Source organism: Uloborus diversus, chromosome 3 (genome assembly GCF_026930045.1).
Source record: "Uloborus diversus isolate 005 chromosome 3, Udiv.v.3.1, whole genome shotgun sequence".
Taxonomy (NCBI): Eukaryota; Metazoa; Arthropoda; class Arachnida; order Araneae; family Uloboridae; genus Uloborus; species Uloborus diversus.
In genome coordinates this window covers 11,086,106-11,110,670 of record NC_072733.1, presented here as the reverse complement: position 1 = coordinate 11,110,670, position 24,565 = coordinate 11,086,106, and the positions used below count along the sequence as shown (strand labels likewise).

Genomic DNA, 24,565 nt, shown 5'->3' with positions numbered 1-24,565 from the left:
ACGTTTTTGTAAATTTTTATCACCAAATTGCATTCTTAAAACAAGTGTTAATTTGACTTACGGTTCTGGTAGGGAAGTGCAGGTTATTTTAAAGCTCCTTTTGATCAAAAAGCTTTATATGGAAAAAATAATATTGAGTTTAGTTGTTGAAAATTAACAGCGTTTGATAAGCATTTCTTTCGCTTTTAATTTTTTCAACAGAGCTTGAGGGAAAAAGGGGGATAACCGCGCGTGGACATTTTGCTTATCTGATTGGCGCTGTTTTCAAACATCCCAGCGCCAAGCAGACAGCGGTAACGCCAATTTCTCACGTTGCTTTGTTTACTTCCACTACCAGCTCTCGCTAAATGGACAAGCCAGATTTATCATAGCCTTCTTATATGAGGCAATATTTCCACAGTGGATGCTTTGTACTATCAGGCCGTTCAGTGGTGCTTCCAAAACTAGTTTTCTAAAAACAATTTCTCAGTTGGTGAAGAGTGGATAACCATAAACTTCAGCAAAACTTGAAACACAATTAATTAAAAAAAGATTATTGAGCACAAACAATAACACTAAAGCTAATAAGTTGAATGTACATTTTCTTCATGTTTGTTTTCTTCTTTTCCCCCAATGGGAGAAGTTTATTCCCCTAAAACAGTTTGAACTCTATGCGAAATTTTAAAAAAAGGTACTAACCTTATTATGAAAAGGATAAATACTGTCAGAAATAGAGCAACTGAAGCAAGAACGCAACCAACTGTTGATACAATGCCTAGAATATCGACATCTACTGGAACGTCGGTCTGCATCAAAAAAAAATCAATATATCAGTCAACGTTTACATTGAACAAATCAAACACAATTATCATAGTTTAAAGAAGCAGAACCTTTATGATATTCTAAAACTTTTCGAAACATAGCTTTAAATTTGATATTAGCAGCTTACAACTTCAAACATTTTAGTTCAGGAGTAATGTAGGGAAGTGCAGATTGTTTTACATGCATTTATATTTTTGCATTGGCAGAATACGAAGTTTTCATAATAAACTCGTTTTTGTTAAGAATTTACAAATTTTCAACAAAAACGAACTTCTCTCCTTAAGTTTTCCTAGTTCTTTGAAGTCAAACAAAAAATTATACCTAAACTTTAACTAAAAAGTTGTTAAAATATGTATGCAATGACTTTGATTTGATAAGTATCGTGTACTATGGGAAAATTATTTACGTGAGTCAAAAAATCTACTTACATCAACATCTTGAACTTCCATAATGAGAGCAAAGTTCGTTAAGTGGTTGCACAAGCATACTGTATGAGACCTATTACTAGACTCAACCCAACATCCTTGAGCTGACCAACCCCTAAAAAACGGAGAGTAAAAATGTTCCAGTAGATTTTTAGCTTTTATTTTAACAAACAGCGTCGCTGGTTATTTAAATATATATATATATATATATATATGTACCTTAGCTGATAATCCCAGAAAACACAAACTGGATTGGAAACATTCACCTCCTAAGGCAGAGAAAAATTTAAAAATTAAAATTTTCATAGTCTGAGAATTACGTTTTCTTTAAATGCTATGTGTCAGCAGAGCTTAGTATTGGCTTCTAGTTCTAGTTTCAATGCTGCAATGCTTTAAGAGCCATTATTTTGAAGTTCAGACAAGGTGTGGCAGTGACCATTTTTTATTTTTATAATTTTTTTATGTGTCAAAGTAGGTCATGAGAAGTGAACATTCTGAAATTTTTAGCCTTCCAAAAAATTTTTTTCGCTCGTTAAAAATTCCCAAAGTTTGACGTTTTGCAGCGCTTTTTAGAAAAATTCTAAAAGTCGCGTTTCAGTGCGCTTTAGCTCTTTACAGAAACACCACCCCACGGTTATGTTTATATTTATCGGTTGTACTGTATCTAGTGATGATGACTTCATAGTTATTTTGGTTGGGGGTTGTTGCTTTCTTCAGATAAGGGGTCGCAAAGTATGGATTTTATCCGTTTTCGCGCAAGTTGAACCTGCGTTATTTCCCCCAAAAAGCCACCCCCCGAAAAAAATGTAACATATACTGAAAGTTTATACTATGAAGAGAGTAAATGGCACAAAATTTGTTTGAGGTTTAATTTTTTTTAGGAGAAAAATACCCTGATATTTTTCAAATTATCAAAAATTGTGCTTTTTTGATCGCAATTAACTCAAAACAGCATCACTAGGAAAAAAAACCTTTTATATATTCTGGTACCTGGCTATGTGTAAAACATCATGAAAAAGAAAGCAGCATGGGATCTCTTCTTGTTTTCCAGAAAATAATTTTTTTTGTAGCTCATTTTATGCGTTTTCCTCGTATGTAAAACATGTGTCCAGTATACAGATTAGATCTTCTAAAACTTTAAGGATGTAGTAAGGATGTATATATGTGTGTATAGAGAAAGAAAAAGACTAGTAATACTTTATTTTTCTGATTTTTACAAATTGATGGTATTTTAATTGCAGGTAATTCAGAAAACGATAAATCCATATCATATATATATATATATATATATTATATATATATATATATATATATATATATATATATATATATATATATATATATATATATATATATATATATATATATCATGAACAACATCTGCTTCACTTTCCTCTAAATGTCTATTTTCTATGTCATCTTCAAATACCTCTAAATGGCTGTCAGTTCTTGATAAATCAGTATTATTCGCTTTTTCTTGCTTAGGATATCAGCTAAAAACTGTTTGAATTTGACTTTTTGTCAGATATTCGTTCGGTTGGGATATTTTTATGTCTTCAATCATCTCTGTTCTCATTGCATGTTCTACTTGGTCGGACGTCTGTTTTCTGCCGGTTTTTTACCAAAAAGGAACTTTTCATAAAGAAATTCTATTTGTTTCAATGAAAATTGTGTACTTTTACGAGTTGGGAGAGCCCACCCCTCACATGAGATTTCCAAAATGTTTTCTTCTTTGTTTTCTCTTTTGTTGCAGAACATGCAATGAGAATAGAGATGATTGAAGACATAAAAATATTCCAACCGAACGAATATCTGACAAAAAGTCAAATTGAAGCTGCTTTTAACCGATGTACAAAGGGAAAAAAAAGCGGATAATACTGATTTATCAAGAACCGACAGCCTTTTAGAGGTAAATGATTGTTCATGATATTTCTTCTATTGCTACGGTCATAAATAAGAAAGAATTATTTTGGGATTGATACGATAAATCTATATATATATATATATATATATATATATATATATATATATATATATATATATATATATATATATAAAAAATCTCGTGTCACGATGTTTGTTCGGGGTAAACTCCGAAACTACTCAACCGATTTTTCTCAAATTTCATATCAATGTGTCATTTGGTCCAACTTAAAAGATAGGATAGTTTTTATAATTTTTTACTGCAAATTTCATATTAATTATGCAATAATAGTGTGAATTAATTGTTTAGTTCTAAAAATTCTTAATAGATGGCGGTGTAAGTTAATTAATCGATATAACTCTAACATCGTATGACTTACTGCTAAAAACACCATGATAAAAAAAAGCTCAGAGATGTTGCTTAGAATTTCCATATAACGTTTCGGGATATTACAGGTTATTATTTACTTCCTGAGAAAATCAACTATATTTTTCAAAACGTTTCCTTGAATTGCTACAAATTGCAGATTTCACACCGTTGTGAAAAGTATTTTTCTCCACCAGTATCAAGATTAACTAAACGTATTTAATAGATGTATCGGTTTCGGAGTGATTGCAGTTTGTCCAGATTGACTCAACACCCAATGAGTGCGAAAAGTTATCTGGATCACGAAGCTTTGCAAGAGTTGCAGAGGAACTACATTCGAGCTACTTGCTTGAGAGTCTGTCTTCGCGTTGGCGATGCGTGTATTAATGCTTTGAGAGCTGTCTTAGAAAAGCAGGAAGGTTCCAGGCTATTATATTAATCCTGCGTTAGACTTCTCTGCAGGTGCCAGAATCATAACTGCCTTTTTAACCAAGAAGACTACTGAATTCTTCAAAAATATTCCAGGTTTATTTCAGGAAAGTTAATAAATTTAAGCGGAAAACAATTATTTTCTTTATTTTGTTCCCCAGGAAATTTTTAATATCATTAATTCTTGCAAAGATACATTCGCAACAGAAAATTGCAGTGACAATTGCATCGTCAGGCATTGCTGCTACTTTTTTTTAGATGGTACACGAACAGCACATTCAGCTTTAAAGTTGCCTATTAGATATTCATAACAAACAAAACACAATGTGTACAATAAAGAAAAAAAGACGTGGTATGGCTGTAGTGTTGCAAGAGAGTGAAATTATAATTTGGGATGAGTGTACTATGTCTCTTGAGTAAAAGCATTCATTCGAAGCACATCATATGATTATGCAAGATTTAAATGGCAACGATAAACTTTTAGGCGAAATTGTCTGAATACTGTCAGGGGACTTCCGGCAGACATTACCAGTTATTCCGATGAAATCAACGCATGTTTAAAAAAAACGTTTTTTATAGTGTAATGACGAGATAATGCGATTGGCCATGAACATGCGAGTATAAACGCAAAATAATCTAATCGCATAAGTATTTTCTAAGCAATTGCTGAGTATTGGAAACGGTGAAATTGAACTGTATCAAAATATACAGTACAACAAATAGCCAGACAATTTCTGCACTGCCGTTGAGACGAAAAGTGAACTAATTGAGAGTCTATATCAGATAAATTTAATTTTTTTAAAAATCATAATTGCCTCTGTAATCGCGCTGGTTTTGTAGCAGTTTTGTTTTCGGTAAACATTCCCGAACAGACAGGAATATTTGTGGATCGTCAATTGTCGACTGTCAAATACATATCCTGATGCATGTCGCAAGTTGTATTTATTGGTAGCACAAAGTCATTGGGAGTTGACACTTTCTAATGCAAGTTTGACATAAGGAGAAACAGTATTCGTCAACTGTTTAAAATAATTTTGACGACATACTATCCAACACAATCATTATTTTTTAAGGAGAAACTATATTACTTTCACGTTTGAAGACGTATTTCATAAAGTTTAACAAACACACAAATGTCCAAATCCAGATTTTACACCAGAGATGAATATGAAGCTTTAGTTTTAACTGAAGGTTTTTGCGTTTCAATTTCAAATTTGCCACTTAGTCATTATGATATGCCGTCACTTGATAGTTGGGCCACCGACTTAGTTAACACTGATTTGCAACGTATAACAACAGAGCTGACTCTGTCTTAGCTACAATTATTGCGAATAATGAGCCATTACTGACGGCTTTAAAAAAAAGCTCTCCATTGATGCTGAACAAGTTGTCGATGAAAACAAAGCAGTAAACACTCCAAATGAATTTTTAAATTCCCTGGATACACCAGGAATGCGTCTACACGATTTCCGGTTGAAAATTGGCTCAACAATTTATTCTTTTTCGCGATTTAAACCCACCTAAATTACGCAAACGGTGCACGTTTCTACATAAAGTCAACAATATTTGTAGGAAAAGTTTAAAGGAGAAATGTTTGTGTTGCCACGTAATCCATTATTAGCGTCATAATTTTCAAACACATTTGAAAGGCTTCAATTTTTGATTCGTTTAGCTTTTGCAAAGACCATAAATAGATTTTAAGAACAAAAAATGTCTTCTTTCGGTTTGTTCTTGAAACATAAACATTTCTCTTATGGGCAAAGAAATATTACCTACTCACACGTGGTAAGTTATCATACTTTTCGTATTAGCAAAAGACTGGTTGATCAAGAACATTGTGTACAACTTAGTGCTTAGACAGTTTTCAGTTTTCAAATAATAGAGACAATAGTTCGAAGTCAATGTTATCTACTTCATTGAAAAAATTTAATTTTTATACATTTTTAATTTAGTTAGTGTATTTTGTAAAGAAGTTATTGATTACAAACTATAGAGAAAGCTAATGTGAATAAAATGTAGTGTAGAATCTAAAAGTGTATGGTGGTTTACGCTTAGTTCGATATTTACTATCACTTTCAATTTTTTTTTTTTTTTTTTTTTTTTTTTTTTTTTTTTGCGGAAGTTATACTTACAAAATTTACTAAGCGTAAGTATAGTGCTTTTTCCATAGAAAATTTAGTTAGTACTTATTGAATTCAATAAGTACTTTCTTCAGCCAGCACGGTAAAAAAAAAACAAAACAAAAAAAAAAAAAAAAACAAATCCGAAACGTTACTGAGTAAAAATTTTCGATAATTGCTTGCAGTTCTGGCTAAGCTTTGGCTATGTTTGCATTACTGCTTATAGAAGTTCCTTAATAAATCAGAAAGGTGCTAAGCTTTTTTTTTTTATCCCTTCCTAAGTTTACATTAAAGTTCCAGAAACACGACTAACTTCAAACGGGAAGATCTTCGAATTTTTCAAGAGGCTTCCGAGATGATTTCAGGAAGGTTATTAACTTTTATCGGAAAACTTTCCGGGTTTTGGCTTGACATGATACTGGCAGAAATTGGCCACATCAGCTGCCCATAATTTTCCAGGAACATTTAGGAATCGTTTTTAAATTGAATAACGCCCATTATCAATCTCATATGTTATAAAATCGGCTATACTATTTTAAGCTCTATTAAAAATATTTATTTGATTCTATCAAAATAATGAGTTCAAGTTTATTTTAATCCAACTTCTTTGCCACAGCAACGCGTGGCAGGGTCAGCTAGTATATATATATATATATGATATCGATTTATCGTTTTCTGAATTACCTGCAATTAAAATAACATCAATTTGTAAAAATCAGAAAAATAAAGTATTACTAGTCTTTTTCTTTCTCTATACACACATATATACATTCTTACTACATCCTTAAAGTTTTAGAAGATCTAATCTGCATACTGGACACACGTTTTACGTACGAGAAAACGCATAAAATGAGCTACAAAAAAAAATTATTTTCTGGAAAACAAGAAGAGATCCCATGCTGCTTTCTTTTTCATGATGTTTTACACATAGCCAGCAGGTACCATAATATATAAAAGGTTTTTTTTTCCTAGTGATGCTGTTTTGAGTTAATTGTGATCAAAAAAGCACAATTTTTGATAATTTGAAAAATATCAGGGCATTTTTCTCCTAAAAAAAATTAAACCTCAAACAAATTTTGTGTCATTTACTCTCTTCATAGTATAAACTTTCAGTATATGTTACATTTTTTTCGGGGGGGAGGCTTTTTGGGGGAAATAACGCAGGTTCAACTTGCGCGAAAACGGATAAAATCCATACTTTGCGACCCCTTATCTGAAGAAAGCAACAACCCCCAACCAAAATAACTATGAAGTCGTCATCACTAGATACAGTACAACCAATAAATATAAACATAATCGTGGGGTGGTGTTTCTGTAAAGAGCTAAAGCGCACTGAAATGCGACTTTTAGAATTTTTCTAAAAAGCGCTGCAAAACGTCAAACTTTGGGAATTTTTAACGAACGAAAAAAAATTTTTGGAAAGCTAAAAATTTCAGAATGTTTACTTCTTATGGCCTACTTTGAGATATAAAAAAATTAGGAAAATCAAAAATGGTCACTGCCAAAATTTCCGTTTTTTGTCTGAATTTCAAAATAATGGCTCTTAAGCACCACCCACTTTTTTTTAATGAAAAATTTTATCGCAGTTTAAACAAAAAAGCCTTAATCGTGTTACATCCTTTCTTCGAGCATTAGTCACCAGAACAGTCATACAAATCATTGTAAATTCAACAGCAGGGTCAGTAGGCTGTTAAGATGTCACTTCTCCCAGTGACTTGAAGATGCGCACGCAGGAAGACTATCACTTAGAATTTTTATTTTATCATTTAATATATAAAAATTCAAATGCACAATCGAAATTTCTAGCTAAGTTTAACCATAGTTCAACTTAAGGGGTATTTCAGGGCTGATTAGCTGATTGTAATGTTGAGGGAAACATTGAAACCTCATTTCTATTGAATGATAGCCTCTAGAAAAAGACAAAGGTGAATTTCGCTGAAATTGCACTCATTAACAGCACTCCACAATGATAAGATTTTTTTTCCATTGCCAAAAGCGCAAAAATAACTATCTGTACTTTTTTTTTAATTACTAAAATGAGTTTCGTTCTCTAACGCTTTAACAGTCAAATATCTTCTTTAACTATCATTAAACACAATTAAGAAAAATAAAGGCAGATTTTTTTTCTTTCTTTTTTTTTTCTTCTTTGTTTTAAATTCCAAACTGCTAAAGCATTTTACTCTCTTTTCGACGTCAACTATTCCTTGTATTTTTTCTTTAACTTAGTTTTTCCTAGACCATATAGAATGCTTTTAAGAGTTATGCCAAGCATCAATTATTAACTATTTCCACTTTCGATAAGGCACGTTTTTAAAATGTGACTTAATTAAGCTTAAGATTTGCATAAAATCTTGAATATCAATGGGCGGAAAGAAAATTGAGGCAGTGAGAAGCGAAGGGATGTAAGTGGACATTTTCAAGTTTTGAGTAAAACGCGTTTAAATATAACATCCTAGGTAGGCTTTCATTGATTTTTTTTCCTAAATCAAGCTGTATAGCAGCAACTACCAAGGCTACTAGTATCATCTCTTCCCCGAAGACAGAGGAGAGGTTCACCTACCATGTGTACTGGTTTTCTCCAAATTTTTAATTTTCCCACTTCCATCCTTTTGCTTCTCACTGCCTCAATTGATCTTTGAATTAATGTGTCTAATCAAAAAAGTAACATTAAATTTATAAAACTCAAGTTTCAAAGCGCAATGGAGCTTCTTGTTAATGTTTCCCTTGAATATAATTGTATCAACAACTAGTTGAAAGAAAAACTTCAGTTTCATATTTATTGATTCTATTCTCCATGAAGTATTAAAATAAATACAAAAAATCATTATAAAGATAAATTTTCTATTCAATAAAACTCTTATTTTCAGAAAAAAAATATTAAACGTAAATAAAAATAGACCTTACGAGCAAGTGTTTGAGTGTGATGACTGCTGGTTGGAAAAGTTTCGATTCTCCATTCCTTGCAAGAAACGCTCCGATGACACGAGAATTGAGAATACGAGTCAAATTCTCTGAAGAATTAACTAGATTCGAGCCACCAGAAAGAAAAGTGTGTAGCTTCTGGAAGGCAGTGAATACGACTTTTGATAATCCTGTGGGGGGAAAACAAGATGAATACAAAGTAAGTGCTTTAAATAAAACCGGAAAATAATATTTTCTTCTAATTCAAAAGTAGTTAATTGATGAGATCAATATCATTATGTCAGAAAAATAATACATAAATATATTTGCATTAGAATAAAAACTTCTTGACTATACAACTTCAAACAAAGTACTATATTTTGTCTATAGATGTAAAAAAACGTCATGCCGTCGCTTATAAGAATTTCAGGCTTCAGAGAGGTATTTCTGACTCTTAAGAATGCAACAAAAATGAGTCAAGATTTCCATCATTAAAGCAAAACTCAAGGGAAAACATTTTGTCTGTGATGCAAAACATTGTCTTATTTTTGTCGTTTTGGCATATTAAAAATTCAAAATATGATTCTTATCAAAGAAAAATTTAGCTTAAAGCGCAGATTTACGATCCATTTTAACCAACGACTAAGAGAAATCTGTATTAGTAAATACAAACAAAGATTAGCTGTTCATAGGGTCAGTTGGGGAAAAGGGAAACAGAATTTTAATGTTTCAACTTCAGATCCTTTCTTTTGGATGATTGTGAGGTAACATTTCTGGCATTGTGTCCAAGACTACACTTTCTGAGAGTGACTGGATATGAAAAATTGGATTTTATGAATGTTTGTTAGCGAATTTCCCTTTACCTTAGAGACTAGAGACTAAATGGAAACATTCCAATTATTTCCTACGAGGTTGACGTTGGTAGATAATAGTAATGTACACACTCAGTTTAAAATCTTAAGAAGTTCTACACCAACAATATTCAGTCTCTGACCTGTAGGTCGCATGCGATCCGTTGCAGTCTGACATTGTTGAAAAAGATAAATCATAACAAAAAAATTAACACAGTCAAGCCCGCTTATTAGAATATCGATTAAAAAAATATCCCGCTTAATGTAATACATTTTCAATGTACCAAACCGTTGATGTCAGTTATTTTAATCCCGTTTAATGGAATATCGAACTTATTAGAATAACTTTTCGCGGAAAATTGGCTATTCCATAAAGCGGGCTTGACTGTAATATGCACTGAATATACACTCAGGATCATTTAAAATAGCGCCCCAAGGAAGAAGAAAGGAACAATCGTGAAGTTTTGTATATAAGAGTGACATCTCTAAGGCATTGGACTCGGGGCCGGAGGGACTCGGGTTCGATCCTCGCTGGTCGAAGACCCACCGTCGTCATTAAAGGGGACTGGGCGACGTTAAATATGCTCGTGGTCTCAATGTCCTCCAAGTGAAACGATACCTCTGGGGGTGCTAGTACCAGGTAGCTATTAGCTCTTGGACTAGTTCTAAATTCTCATTAACTGTTCGATCCGGTGATGGTGCTGCCATCTATCGGTATATAAAATAATAGAGGCAAGGCACTTAGTATGCAGTCCTCGACATAAATACAGTTGAAGTCAGTTGTGACTCTTGAATAGAATAGAATAGAATAGAAGAGTGACATCTGATATGCAAATGATTCTAGTTTGGTGTCAATGCGCATGACCGTTTACCCTACTGTACCGTTGAAATCGGGGAAAAGATGCTATATAAACCAGTGCATAATATAAGATTTATAAATGTTACGATTACATCCGGCTTGTCGGAGAACCTTAATGAGTGAAGGATGCCAGGTAGACGAGTTAGAAAGCGTTTCTCACAGTTAAGTGAGTTTGAGAGATGTTTGATCATCGGCCGGAAAATTGCAGGCTGGTCGACGAGCCGTGTTGCTGCCCAGGTGAATCAATCGTTCAAAGTGTTCCGTTAGAAACTGTTGGAGGCAGTGAACACGAGATGGTACGCACGTGCAAAAACCGGGTCCGGAGTGACTAGGAAGACCACAAAGAGAGAGGATGGAAGGATCGCGCGGCAAGCGCTCGTGGATCCCACAGTGACTCGTTTCGCCATACAAGATCACGTAGGGGTAGTAGTTATTCCTCGAACCATTTCTAAACGTCTTGCGGAAATAAATCTGCAGTCCAAAAGCCCTTTTTATGTACTCCCTTTAACACCAAAACATGGCAGCTCCGTCAGCAATGGTGCGAAACAAGAGCGATGTGGGATGTCACTGATAGGCAAAAGGTGGTGCTCAGTGAAGAATCCCGATTCGTTTTATGGTCAGATGGTATACGCGAATGCACTGTAAAAAAATTCTGAAACGTTACTGGTTATTTCCGTGGAAAGTCTCGGGATTTCACACGTTTTCACCTATTTCCCCGTAAAATCAAGTATCATCACAAAAAAGTTTCCTGAATCGCTACAAGTGCACGCGTGCAGACTATTCACTGTTGTGGAAAATATTTTTAGCAACCAGTTTAAAGATTGAATGAGCGTGTTTATTAAGTGTATCGGCTTAGGGTTGCTTAAGGGCTGACCATGTTGATTAAGCTCCCGTGAGAGCGAAAAAGTCAATGGATAACTACAGCTTTGCGAGGCAGGAGTTGCGGGCAAGATATTTGCTTGGTTCCTTCTTGCATAGCTTTGGCCGTAGTCGCTTTGATTTTTATGGAGCCTTCTTGGTAAAGTACGAAGGCTCTAATCAATTACACTAAACCTACTTAATTTTTCTAGAAGGTTCTAGAGACATGACTGGCTTTAACAAGGGAGATTTCACACTTCTTCATAAACTTTCCAAGTCAATGTCAGAAAGGTTACTGACTTTTAGCGGAAAGCGTTCCTGATTTTTCCAAGATATGTTACTGGAAGAAATTGGGCACATCAGCTGCCCATTATTTTCCAGGAACGTTTCTGAATCGTTTTTACAGTGTGGATGTGGATGCGCCCTGGAGAAAGGTAGCACTCCACCCATTCTATCGCACGACACACTGCCCGCACCGCGAGCATAGTGGTCTGGGAGGCTATAGCCTATGATAGCCGGCCCACTCTAGTTGTGGTACGTGGAACCTTAACAGGCCAGCGTTATGTTAATTCTGTAACCACATCTAGGACCGTTCCTACACTGTAAAAACGATTCAGAAACGTTCCTGGAAAATAATAGGCAGCTGCTGTGCCCAATTTCAACCAGTAACATTTCTTACAAAAACCAGAAACGTTTTCCGATACAAGTGAGTAACCTTCCTGAAATGCTGGGAAATATCCCCTGTTAAAGCCAGTCGTGAACCTTCTACAAAAATTAAATAGGTTTAATGTATTGGATTAGAGCCTTCCTGGTTTACCAAGAAAGGTCCAGAAGCATTACCGCGACCATGGCCAAAGCTACGCGAATAATTGCAAGCAAGAACCAACCATATTTCTTGCCTGCAATTCCTGCAGCTATCCAGTGACTTATTTGCTCCCATTGGGAGTTCAGTCAATCTGGACGGGCCGTGATCAAATTGAAGCCGATACACCTTATAAACATGCTCAGTCATTCTTTAAACTGGTAGCAAAAAATATCTTTCATACCAGTGAAATGTCTGCATTCGTGCATCTTTTAGCAATTCAGGATATTTTTTTGCGAAGATACTTGATTTTGCGGGGAAATAGGTGAAAACCTCTGAAATCCCGAAACGTTCCACGGAGATAACCAGTAACGTTTCGGAGTTTTTTTACAGTGTAAATGGGCTCCCAGGAGGAATTTTCCAGCAAGATTATGCTCGCCCGCATACAGCTAGAGTTGCTCAAGACTTCTTACGTCCTTTTGAGACTCTTCTATGGCCAGCCTGCTCTCCCGACTTGTCCCCCATAGAGCATGTATGGGATCAGCTTAAACGTCAGATGTCGCCGTACTACTCTGTGCAAGATTTCGAAGTGCCTGTTCAAAATTTGGGAGTCCATCAGCTTCAGGACAAAATCAGACGTTTAATTAGCTCAATGTCGGACCGTATCGCGGCATGTATTGCAGCAAAAGGGGTCCTACGCGCTATTGAATTAGCACTGTATTTATCTAATTTCTTAGCCTGTATTTGTTTAATTGTCTAGATTTTGGGATCGAGTGTATCTCTCATCTGTATTATTCTGTACATTAAATTTCACTTCAATCCAATGCTTTCTTCTTGGCGCGCTATTTTCAATATTCCTGAGTGTATGTAAAAACACACAAAGAGTTTTTTACGCCAAAATTTGATCTTTAAATACTGATTAACGAGATTCTTCACTCAGGATTTCATGCGATGAGTTATTTTTGATATATTTATATATTTTGTCCAGTTAAATAGTATCAAAATAAGAAGGACATTTTTTCCCTGAATTGTACATTATTCATAGTTTTGAATTAATTCCTTTTCTATAAATATTATTGTTATTCATATCACGAAAGGTTTCCCCCCCCCCCCAAAACAGAGTCAGTTGGGGTGGAGGGAAACATAAAGTAAATAGAAACAAACACTAGAACCACACTTGTAGTAGTTTTTGAAACTTAACTGAAGTTGAGGGAAGACTAGGTAACATGTAGCAGACATTTTGAAAGTTCTGCGTGTATCCAGTCAATTGTGTGGGCGTCACCATTGCATAAAGATGACACCGTGAAAGTTGTTTTTTTTTAGTTCTTACATTTTCCTCTCTAGCCAGGTCTACACACGTGAAGCAATGTGAAGTAATTGGTTTCAAAGAGTTTTACTCATCATGTAGAAGGTTACTAAAAACATTTAATTATGAATTTCTCCTTCCTAGCTAATTTCGATGTTCAACTTTTGTGTTTCCATTTAAGCCATAAATCTTATACTCTAAGGTAAAAGAAGCAACTTTTTTTTTTTTTTGTGATTTTTCCATTTTTTTAAAGTTTACATTCAAGTGAGTATCAGCCGAAAAATGTTAAACAACAGCCACCTTGTTGTCATAGGTTTTTAATCGGTATTAAATTTTAATCTTTGATATCAATGCTCGTGCTCTTCGGTTTTGCCCTTGCTTCATGATTATGTTTCAAAAATAATAAGTAAGAAAATATAACTTCAAAATTTATTCTTATTTTTTTACTTATTTCTTTTTATTGATGGTTTAGCGTATAGAATCAAAATGCCTTTCTAGTGAGTTTTTTTTTTTTCTTTTTCTTTTTTTTTTTTTTTTTGTGCACAAACTATAAACGAATTCAATAATAAGACATGTTTTACGTGGCTGAAAATGTTATTATATTTTTTTCAAAAAATTATATCTGTGTTTGAAGCAAAAAAACATGAAACAATTGTTTATTTCAATAAAATATAATGCGGATAAACTTTTATGTACAGATCCTTCTATAAAGTCTGAGAGAAGAATAAGCAACGACTTCGAAATAAAATCCCTAAAGCGCTTCTCATTTTTTCAGATTTTTTTTTTTTTTGCTCCCTTTTGCTCAATTTGTTTGACTCTTGCCTTTATGTTTCAGCCTTTTCTGTTTGACGGTCTGTTTTTAGATTTCGTAAAACTTTTTCACGTATTTTTCCATTCCTTTCTGTTTTGAGGACTCCGGTTGTTTCTTCTGGCTTATTCCCGTTTGTTTCTTGCACATGCCTTATGTCACATTTTAGGATGGCAAGTCACAAAGATAGCAGTCCTTCCAGGGGGCATTTGTATTGACTGGTTGGGGCATTTATATTGAGTGGTTTTTCAGATAGAAGATAAGGGCATCCAAAGATTCTGCTCGAAAAGTTCAACAATTATTTGAAAGTATATTTTGCTCTCGTTTTAGGAGCTTAATATCGCTGATGAATATATAAAACTACTTCCTTGGTAAAAAAAAAAGAATAAATCTGAACTAAAGCCAAATATATTTGGTAAAGATTTATTTAAATCTACGACATTACAAGGAATAATGTGACTTTTGAACTAACTTCAAAAAGGTGGTGGTTTTGAAATCATGCCGTGCGCTATGTTTTTGAGCGTGTCAGATATTGATAGTTCAGAACATCTAACGTGACTCTGATACTAAAAGTGTGTTCATCTGTCGACTAGCGTGGTGAGGGGCGGTCATCCGAAAGGGTACAAAATATTTATAAAAAAAAATATCGAGCGCGTCAGAGTGTTTGAGGGAACTCCAAAAGGGCTCCAATTCAAAAGAATGATTATTTGAATACGACGAAATCTTGTAGAGAATTTTTTTAAATGCAAAAAAAATCCGCATATTGAAATACTCGAGCGTGTCAGGTTTTTATACAGAATGTCATCTTGATGTTCCAGTCATCGTAGCTTAAAATCTGACGATTATTTAGAGGGGAATTATTAATCTCACCACTAAAAAAAAATCTCGCCGATCATACCTACTACCAGAACCTGATTACTGAATAGGCCGAGGCCAGGGGCGAAGGCCCCCACTATTTAGGGGCTCCCAAATGGCAAAAATTATTTTAATCAATGGCAAAAATTGTGTTATTCAATTGCTAAAATTGCAAAGTTTGAATACGGGAAGCCCCAAAAAATTATTCGGCCATGAGCCTCCTGATACCTTAATCGAGCCCTGCCTGCTACACTGAAGTACTTTTCAATTCCCGCTTCCAATTCATCCGTCATCTCTTCGTGGTCAAGCTTAATCGCTTACTGCGTAAGTGCACGCTTTAAATTTGAAAGAAGACATTTATTATATCAGCTTTGTGAAATCGGCAGAGTATATTTCTCTCGTGATTCTAGTATTTTTTTTCTTCAAAATAAAAAACAAAATCAACCAATGTGAAGACAACATTTTCTTTTCTTCCTTGCAACGTTGTAACTCTCCCACGCACTTACGCTGCTCTCAAGTCATCAGATTTTCAATAGTATGTACAGTCATAGAAAAAAAAACGAAACACTCGATCGTATTCAAAGACTATTGACACTAGAGACACGTGTAAGGTGTTATTGTTTCAGGAATAAAAAGTTCTGCATAATTATGCTAAAAAATTGTTGTTAAGGGGTCGTCTTCATATTAAAACGAGCATCAACTTCAAATTTTTCAATGAGAACCTCCTTTTTTTATCAAATATTTGTGATCAGCATCCTTTTTTAACTTTGTATACAAAGTTTTGTTTAATTCGATCCAGCCGTTACTTCAGAATCGTGTTTTGAAAAATTCCTCTCGTAATGTTAAAACGTATTTTGATATTTTTACTCATAACACAAAAACTAGATTAGGCAATGCAAAGATAGTTTTTTTATTTCAAAATATGAATCGACCCAATAATAAAAACATCATTTACAACACCTAAAATGTAATTTTAGCTTTTTTATGAATTATTTTAATATTTTTTGAAAAAAATATGATCTGAAACCACATTAAATTTTTACAGAAAAACAATCTAGAAGAGCTTTTTTGTGGGAAACCAAAATTTGAGCTCAAAATATTCAGTAGTTTTTGCGCTATGCTTAAAAATTCATTTTTTCCTACTTTAAGGGACCGTATACTTTTTTAAAACAGAAATTATGAAAGTTGGTTTCTTCGTAAAAAAAGAAAAAAAAATTGTTCAATAAAATAAGCAAACCAATTATAACGTGGTTTTTCTGCATTAGAGTTACGTCTATGAATTTTTTAAATGCATAAATTTATTCGCTGTTTCTGCAGAAGAACATCACAATATTGCAACAGTCAGTTTTTTGTAGATATCGCTCAAACGTCAATGTCTAAATAATGCGGAACACTACTTCATTGTCTAATAAAAGAATATTTTATAGAACATTCAAAATTAAAAACTTCACTTAAAATACTTCTGTTTTTATTTTTTTTTCTGCGTTTAGCCATTGCCTTTTGTAAAACAATAACTCAGAAAAAAAAATTAACATGCATAACTTTTTCACAGAAACATACGATAAAACCTCATTGTGTTGCTAGTCATGTTGCAATAGACAGTGTAGAATTAATGGCTCTTCCCAGTGATAATTTGCTAAAAGGAAAAATTATTGCCTTGTCTAAATCGGAAAAAGCACTCGAAAAATAGCGAACAGTGTGAAGTTTCGCCTTTAACAGTATACAGATGGGTCAATCTTTTTCTAATAATAAAGCTGATAGTCTCTCTGTCCGGAGGATGTTTGTAGGATGTCTGGATCTCTGTGACGCGCATGACGCCTAGACCGTTCGGCCAATTTTCATGAAATTTCTCACAAAGTTAGTTTGTAGCAAGGGGATGTGCACCTCGAAGCGATTTTTCGAAAATTCGATGTGGTTCTTTTTCTATTCCAATTTTAAGAACAAGAATATTATAAGATGGACGAGTAAATTGCGAAATTATCATAACGTGGAACCGTAACATGGGTAAAAGCCAGTTGGCGAAAAAATTCATCTTACATTATTTGTAAATATACAGGCGAACCAAAAGGCCTTTTAATTTTTCCATAACGGGCAAAGCCGTGCGGGTACCACTAGTAGGTAATATTTGCTCTTAGATAAGTTTACTGTTTTTTAGGAGCTATTTTTTTTTTGTAAAGTGTTTGAATAATTTTCAATATGTTAAGATCTAGGAGAGGAAATGTCAGTCGCAATAGTGGGTCGCGTGCTTTGAGCCGTATTCTGTACGAAAGTAGTTGTTGTGGCTAATTGTGATCTTTTTTTTTTTTTTCGACTTTGTCAAAGATTTAACAAAACAATAATTTGATTGTTAGATTAAGTTGAGTTTATGTCTATTCTTAATTATAATTTAAATACTTATTTTTCTATTTACTTTCTCGGTCCTTGTCCATGCATTTCACATTAAAATCATTCTCGCAAGACAAAGATAAAATTTCAAATTATTTTCTTTTTTGAATAACACGAAAAAATATCGACAAAAAAAAGAGTTATAATAAATTATTGTTATCAGCTACTAGATGCCTATCTTATATATATTAAATTCATGTTCTTCAGAATCCAATATCGGAATATTCGACTCCACCTGTACGGCATTGGCACTCTAATTCTACTTTCTGACCTTCCTCTACATCTAAACAAAGGGCTACATGGACCAACTTCAAGGGCTGAATGTGGCCCGCGCCTTCACGGCGATGCAATTGGGGCTTGGTTACCCCATTCGATGGCTACTGTGGGGCCTATTAATGAGCACAACAGCCCTGAACTAGGCTTAAGCGAACAATGAAGCAGGTGTCATGTCATTGTCGCTGAAAGTGCCTAAAAACTGGTGGATGTAGAAAATTTATCTTACCAGTGAGATGCCGTAAACATCCAGCAGAAAAAAAATTTACTTTATCTACCAGTTTATTCGCACTCTCAGTTTCAATGAGGTGACTTCTGCATCCCGCACGTTTAGTTCCGATTCCAGTCTGCGAAATCCGCAGCGAAGACGAAATCGTAGCCTCTGGGTATGCTGCGTCTAGTATTGTTATAGGTGCGGCAAACTGATGTTATAGAAAATGTTCGTTTGCAGGTACAGTCATAGAAAAAAAAACGAAACACTTTTAATTATTCAGCCATTATACATGCTAGGAAGGAAAGAAAGGTGTCATCCGACTTGGTTTAAAGTCTTCTTTAAAACTACGTAGGTAAAATTTTGATAAGGAACCATATACAAAGCAAAATGAGTACCAACTCTTGATTTTCGAATGGGAACCCCTAATTTTTGCTACATAATTATGTTTAGACCGCAAAATACAGCCAGGGTACGAAATTTCACTGCATTCCGTGCAGTAGAACAGGAGTTATTAACGAAAAACGTTTTAGGGACCGTCACCACATTGAAAACGCTTCTTTCAAGGTCACGGCTTAAACGGAATGTAAGCACTTAAAAAATCGAGATTATACAGATCAATTCATGATTTTTTGAAGTTCTCTTTTTTTTCCGTAATTCGATACTTTTTAGCCGATTATGTAGCGGCAAAAAGCGATTTACAGTCGAAAACTTTTTTTTTTTTGAAAAAAAAGTTAAAATATTTAAATATTTATTGATTTTTGTCCATCTGGATTAATCTAAGAAAGATGGATGGGGTTTGGCGGGTCCATCGTATAGATCGTTGTTTAGTAAATCGAATAATGACAAATTAAAAGTAACGGAACTTTTTGCCTTTTTTAATATGAACCTATTGGATTGCTTATATAATCATTCAGCAAATTAGCCTCATAGAATTGTAAATATGCAACCTTATAACTAGAAATATGATGTGAATATGTTTGAAAAATGTATTGCACCTATGTTGCAGGTTTATTTTGGAATGAATAGAAAGTCTTTTGATGTAAAATGGAATTGCGCGTCTTTAATTTCGCAGAACATCGGAAGAAGTTTGGGTCATCGAACACAAAAATATAAAAAATGTACCGCACTAAGTGGTAAGACGCAGCATTAAATAGATTGGAGACTCGAGCGAAGCAAGGTCAATTTATTCCGTGAAAATTTGCTCTAAATACATACAATGAACGAAGTATCAATCTAAAAAATAAAACAGAAACAGAATATAACTACCCGTTAATAAGCAAACCGTTCATACTCGAACTTTATTTGGGAAAAATTTGGTTATTTGAATTAACACAGTGGACAAACACAGTAATAGTTCTAGCGGTTTTTTTGTAATAAAAAAAAGAGACTTTGTTTCAAATCCAAATTTGATGATAAAGATCATAATGCGTGGTATTATTTAAAAAGCATAACACAATCGGCGGTTTTAGTTAGACATGTAATGTCTCTTAAAAGCAATTTAGGAAAGTAATTTCCCAATGCTGTTTCTAGCAACGAGATTCGAGATGGTCCAATCCGTAATTTAAAAAGACAAAAGTTATTTTAGCTTAAACCAAGGTGAACCGAAATCCGACTTCTTGTCAATTCTCCGATTTTGCAACATTACAAACAAAACTTAGCATTATTTGATTTTGTTTCGCGCACTATATACCTGCGACCTATCATTTTTTGTAATATCAGGAATCAGGCTGGCGCACGTATAGCAATACTATACACAGCATACCCGACAGGTGGATTGATCTATCCAGCCGAGACTACAATTTCGTCCTCGCTGTAGATTTCTCAGACTGGAATCGAAACTAATCGTGCGAGAGGCAGAAGTCACCTTATTGAAGCTGAGAGTTCGAATAAACTGGTAGGTAAAGTAAATTTATCTGCTGTATGTTTAAGGCATCTCACTGGTGAGATAAATTTTCTTCATCCACCAGTTTGTAGGCACTCTCAGCTTCAATGACATGACACCTGCTTCAGTGTTTGGTTATAACTAGTTCAGGGCAGTTGTGATCATTATTAAGACTCACAGCAGCCATCGAATGGGGTAAATATATCGCAGTGAAGACGCGGGCCACATTCAGCCTTTGAAGTTGGTGCGTGTGGCCCGATGTTCGCTTTAAGATTAAGATCAGAAAGTAGGATTAATTCCAGTGTCATAAAGTTGGAGCCGAATATTTAGATACTGGATTCTGAAAAACATGCATTTAATAAGATAGGCATATAGTAGTTGATAACAATAATTTATTATAACTCTTTTTTCGTCGATATTTTTCCATGTTATTCAAAAATGAAAATAATTTGAAATTTTATCTTTTTCTTGCGAGGATGATTTTAATGGAAATACACGGACAAAATGACCGAGAAAGTAAATGGAAAAATAAGTATTTTAATTACAGTTAAGAATAGACAAAAACTCAACTTAATCTAACACGCAAATTAATGTTTTGTTAAATCTTTGATGAAGTCAAAAAAAAAAAAAAAAAAAAAAGTTCACAATTAGCTACAACTACTACTTTTGTGCAGAATACAGCTGAAAGCACGCGGTCTACTAATGCGACTGACATTTCCCTTCCTACATCTTAACACATTGAAAATTATTCAAACACTATACAAAAAATAATAATAATAATAATAATTTCTAAAAACCAGTAAATTTATCTAAGAGCAAATATTTTTCACCCATCTGAATACTGTTAAAGTCGAAACTTCACACTGTTGGCTATTTTTCGAGTGCTTTTTCCCGATTTTGGCAAGGCAATAATTTTTCCTTTTAGTAAATTATCACCGGAAAGAGCCATTAATTCTACACTGTCTATTGCAACATGACTAGCAAGACAATGAGGTTTTGTTGTATGTCTCTGTGAAAAAGTTGTGCATGTTAATTTTTTTGATCAATCACGATTGTTTATTGCTTTCATTTCACCGTCCTTGATGTTGTGGTTCCTTTTTCAGCTTGACCAGCACCACCGCCCACCGGCCTCTGCAGGCGCGGTTCCGAGCACTGCCTCCTGGAATCCGTTTCTCTTGGTCGATGGCGTCCATGTCCTACACACACGCGCGCTCATACACATACACACACACGACTTCACACTCATACACTCACACACGCCTACGTGCATACACACAGGTCTATACACGTACACAAGCCTACTTCACTTACACACACAACTATGCACACGTAACCGTCCAGGATAAAATAAAAAATTTAAATTAATTTGAATTCTGAAATTTTGAATTCAAATTGTGTTTTTCGCAATCATGAACTGGGACCCTACTCATTGGAGTTATTGTTTCTGGAAACAGCTCCTGCCCCCCCCCCCCAAGCCTGTCTCTCCTCCTGGGCGGTTACGTGTGCATAGTTGTGTGTGTAAGAGTGTAGGCTTGTGTGTGTGCGTAGACCTGCACGTAGGCGTGTGTGAGTGTGTGTGTGTGTAGGACATGGACGCCTCCGACCAGGAGAAGCGGATATCTCAAGACCGGAGCAGCCGTGCCGCGCCGCCTGCAGAGGACGGTGGGCGGTGGTGCTGCAGAGGCTTCTGGTGCAAGCTAAAAAAGGCACGGAACATCAAAAACAGTCAAATGAGAACAAAAAGCAATCGTGATTGCTCAAAAAAAAAAAAAAAAAAAAAAAAAAAAAAAAAAAAAAACAGAAGTATTTTAAGTGTAGCTTTTAATTAAAAAAGTTCTATAAAATATTCTTTTATTAGACAATGAAGTAGTGTTTCGCATTATTTAAACATTGACGTCTGAACGATATCCACAAAAAACTGACGGTTGCAATACTGTGTTGTTCTTCTGCAGAGACAGCGAAAAAATTTATACATTTAAAAAATTCATAGACGGCAACCTCTAATATAGAAAAATCACGTTATAATTGGTTTGCTTATTTTGTTGAACAATTTTTTACTTTTTTCATGAAGAAACCAACTTTCATAATTTCTGTTTTAAAAAAGTATACGGTCCCCTAAAGTAGGAAAAAATGAATTTTTAAGCATAGCGCAAAAACTACTGAATATTTTGAGCTCAAATTTTGGATTCCTACATAAAAGCTCCTCTAGATTGTTTCTCTGTTAAAATTTAATATAGTTTCAGATCATATTTTTTTCAAAAAATATTAAAATAATTCATAAAAAACTAAAATTACATTTTAGGTGTTGTAAATTATATATTTATTATTGGGTTGATTCATATTTTGATATAAAAAAACAATCTTTGCCGTGCCTAATCTAGTTTTTGTGTTATGAGTAAAAATATCAAAATACGTTTTAACATTACGAAAGGAATTTTTCAAAATTCGATTCTGAAGTAACGGCTGGATCGAATCAAACAAAACTTTGCATACAAAGTTAAAAAAGGATGCTGATTACAAATATGTGATAAAAAAAGGGGGTTCTTATTGAAAAATTTGAAGTTGATGCTCGTTTTAATATGAAGACGACCCCTTAACAACAATTTTTTACAATAATTATGTAGAACTTTTTATTTCTGAAACAATGACACCTTACACGTGTCTCTAGTGTTAATAGTCTTTGAATACGATCGAGTGTTTCGTTTTTTTTTCTATGACTGTACATAGTGTGCGAAACAGAATCAAATAATGTTAAGCTTTGTTTGCAAGTGCAAAGTTACAAAATCAGAGAAAGGACCAGAAGTCTGATTGCAGTTCACCTTAGTTTAAGCTAAAATAACTTTTCTCTTTTTAAATTACGAGTTGGACCATCTCGAATCTCCTTGCTAGAAACAGCATTGGGAAATAACTTTCCTAAATTGCCTTTAAGAGCCATTACATGTTTAACTAAAACCGCCAATTGTGTTATGCTTTTTTAATACTACGCATTATGATCTTCCGCATCAAATTTGGATTTTAAACAAATCCTCTTTTTTTAATTACAGAAAAGTCGCTAGAACAATTACTGTGTTTGTCCACCGTGTTAATTAAAAAAACCAACTTTTTCCCAAATAATGTTCGAGTATGAACGGTTTGCTCATTAACGGGTATTTATATTCTCCTGTTTCTGTTTTATTTTTTAGATTGATACTTCGTTCATTTTATGTATTTAGAGCAAATTTTCACGGAATAAATGGACCTTGCTTCGCTCGTGTCTCCAATCTATTTAATGCGTTGTGCGGTATATTTTTATATTTTTTTCCGATGGCCCAAATTTCTGCCGATGTTATGCGAAATTAAAAACGCGCAATTCCATTTTACATCAAAAGACTTTCTATTCATTCCAAAACAAACCTGTAACATATAGCAACACATTTATCAAACATATTCACATCATGATTCTAGGTATAAGGTTGGATATTTAAATTTCTATGAGGCTAATTTGCTGAAGGATTATATAAGCAATAAAATAAGTTCATATTACAAAAGGCAAAAAGTTCCATTACTTTTAATTTGTCCTTATTCGATTTACTAAACAACGATCTATACGATGGACCAGCTAAACCCCATCCGTCTTTCTTAGGTTAATCCAGATAGACAAAAATCAGTAAATATTTTAACTTTTTTTTTTCAAAAAAAGAAGTTTTCGACCGTAAATCGCTTTTTGGCACAAATTTATCGGCCAAAAAGTATCGAATTACGGAAAAAAAAGAGAACTTCAAAAAATCATGAATTAAGCTGGATAATCTCGATCTTTTCTTTGTTTACATTCCGTTACTTGATAAGCCGCGACCTTGAAACAAGCGTTTTCAATGTGGTGACGGTCCCTAAAACGTTTTTCGTGCATAACTCCTGTTCTACTGCTCGGAATGCATTGAAATTTCATACCCTGGCTGTATTTTGCGGTCTAAACATAATTATGTAGCAAAAAATAGGGGTTCCTATTTGAAAATCAAGAGTTGGTGCTCATTTTGCTTTATATATGGTCCCTTAGCAAAATTTTACCTACGTAATTTTAAAGAAGACTTTAAACCAAGTCGGATGGCACCTTTGTTTCCTTTCTAGCATGTATAATGGCCGAATAATTGAAAGTGTTTCGTTTTTTTTTCTATGACTGTACCTTTTAACAAGCAATTATAACCTACTTTATCTTAATCTTACAAAATTAAAAATTTTTGACGGTCCGTTTTTTTTTTTTTTAATTAATCTGACGAGCTCTTCTAGATGTACGGCCCTACATAAAAGGCTTAAATTTAGTGAAAGTACTCGAAGGGATGCAAGGTATCCCCGTATGTTCATCTGACGCGCTCGAGTATAGCCAAAAAAAAACCTCTTTGGGAGTTCCAATACTAAATCTTTTTCCTGCGAAAATATATATATAGTTTTGAGCAGAATAAATCAATTGTGGGAAATTTAGATCTACTTCTATTTTCAAAAATATGCAGAAAATTTTAAGATACCTGCAGA

At 34.1% G+C, this 24,565-nt stretch overlaps 1 protein-coding gene across 1 annotated transcript in view; it reads right to left on the bottom strand.

The window, feature by feature from the left end:
* The window catches only part of LOC129218224 (latrophilin Cirl-like), a 147,676-nt gene that overhangs the window by 27,436 nt on the left and 95,675 nt on the right, over window positions 1–24,565 (bottom strand). Inside the window, exons 11-12 of the mRNA XM_054852445.1 lie at window positions 1,230–1,341; window positions 679–785 (exon numbers count right to left, since the gene is read on the bottom strand). Of these exons, the coding sequence (XP_054708420.1) occupies window positions 679–785; window positions 1,230–1,341 (219 nt within the window). The remainder of the gene's footprint in view (window positions 1–678; window positions 786–1,229; window positions 1,342–24,565) is intronic.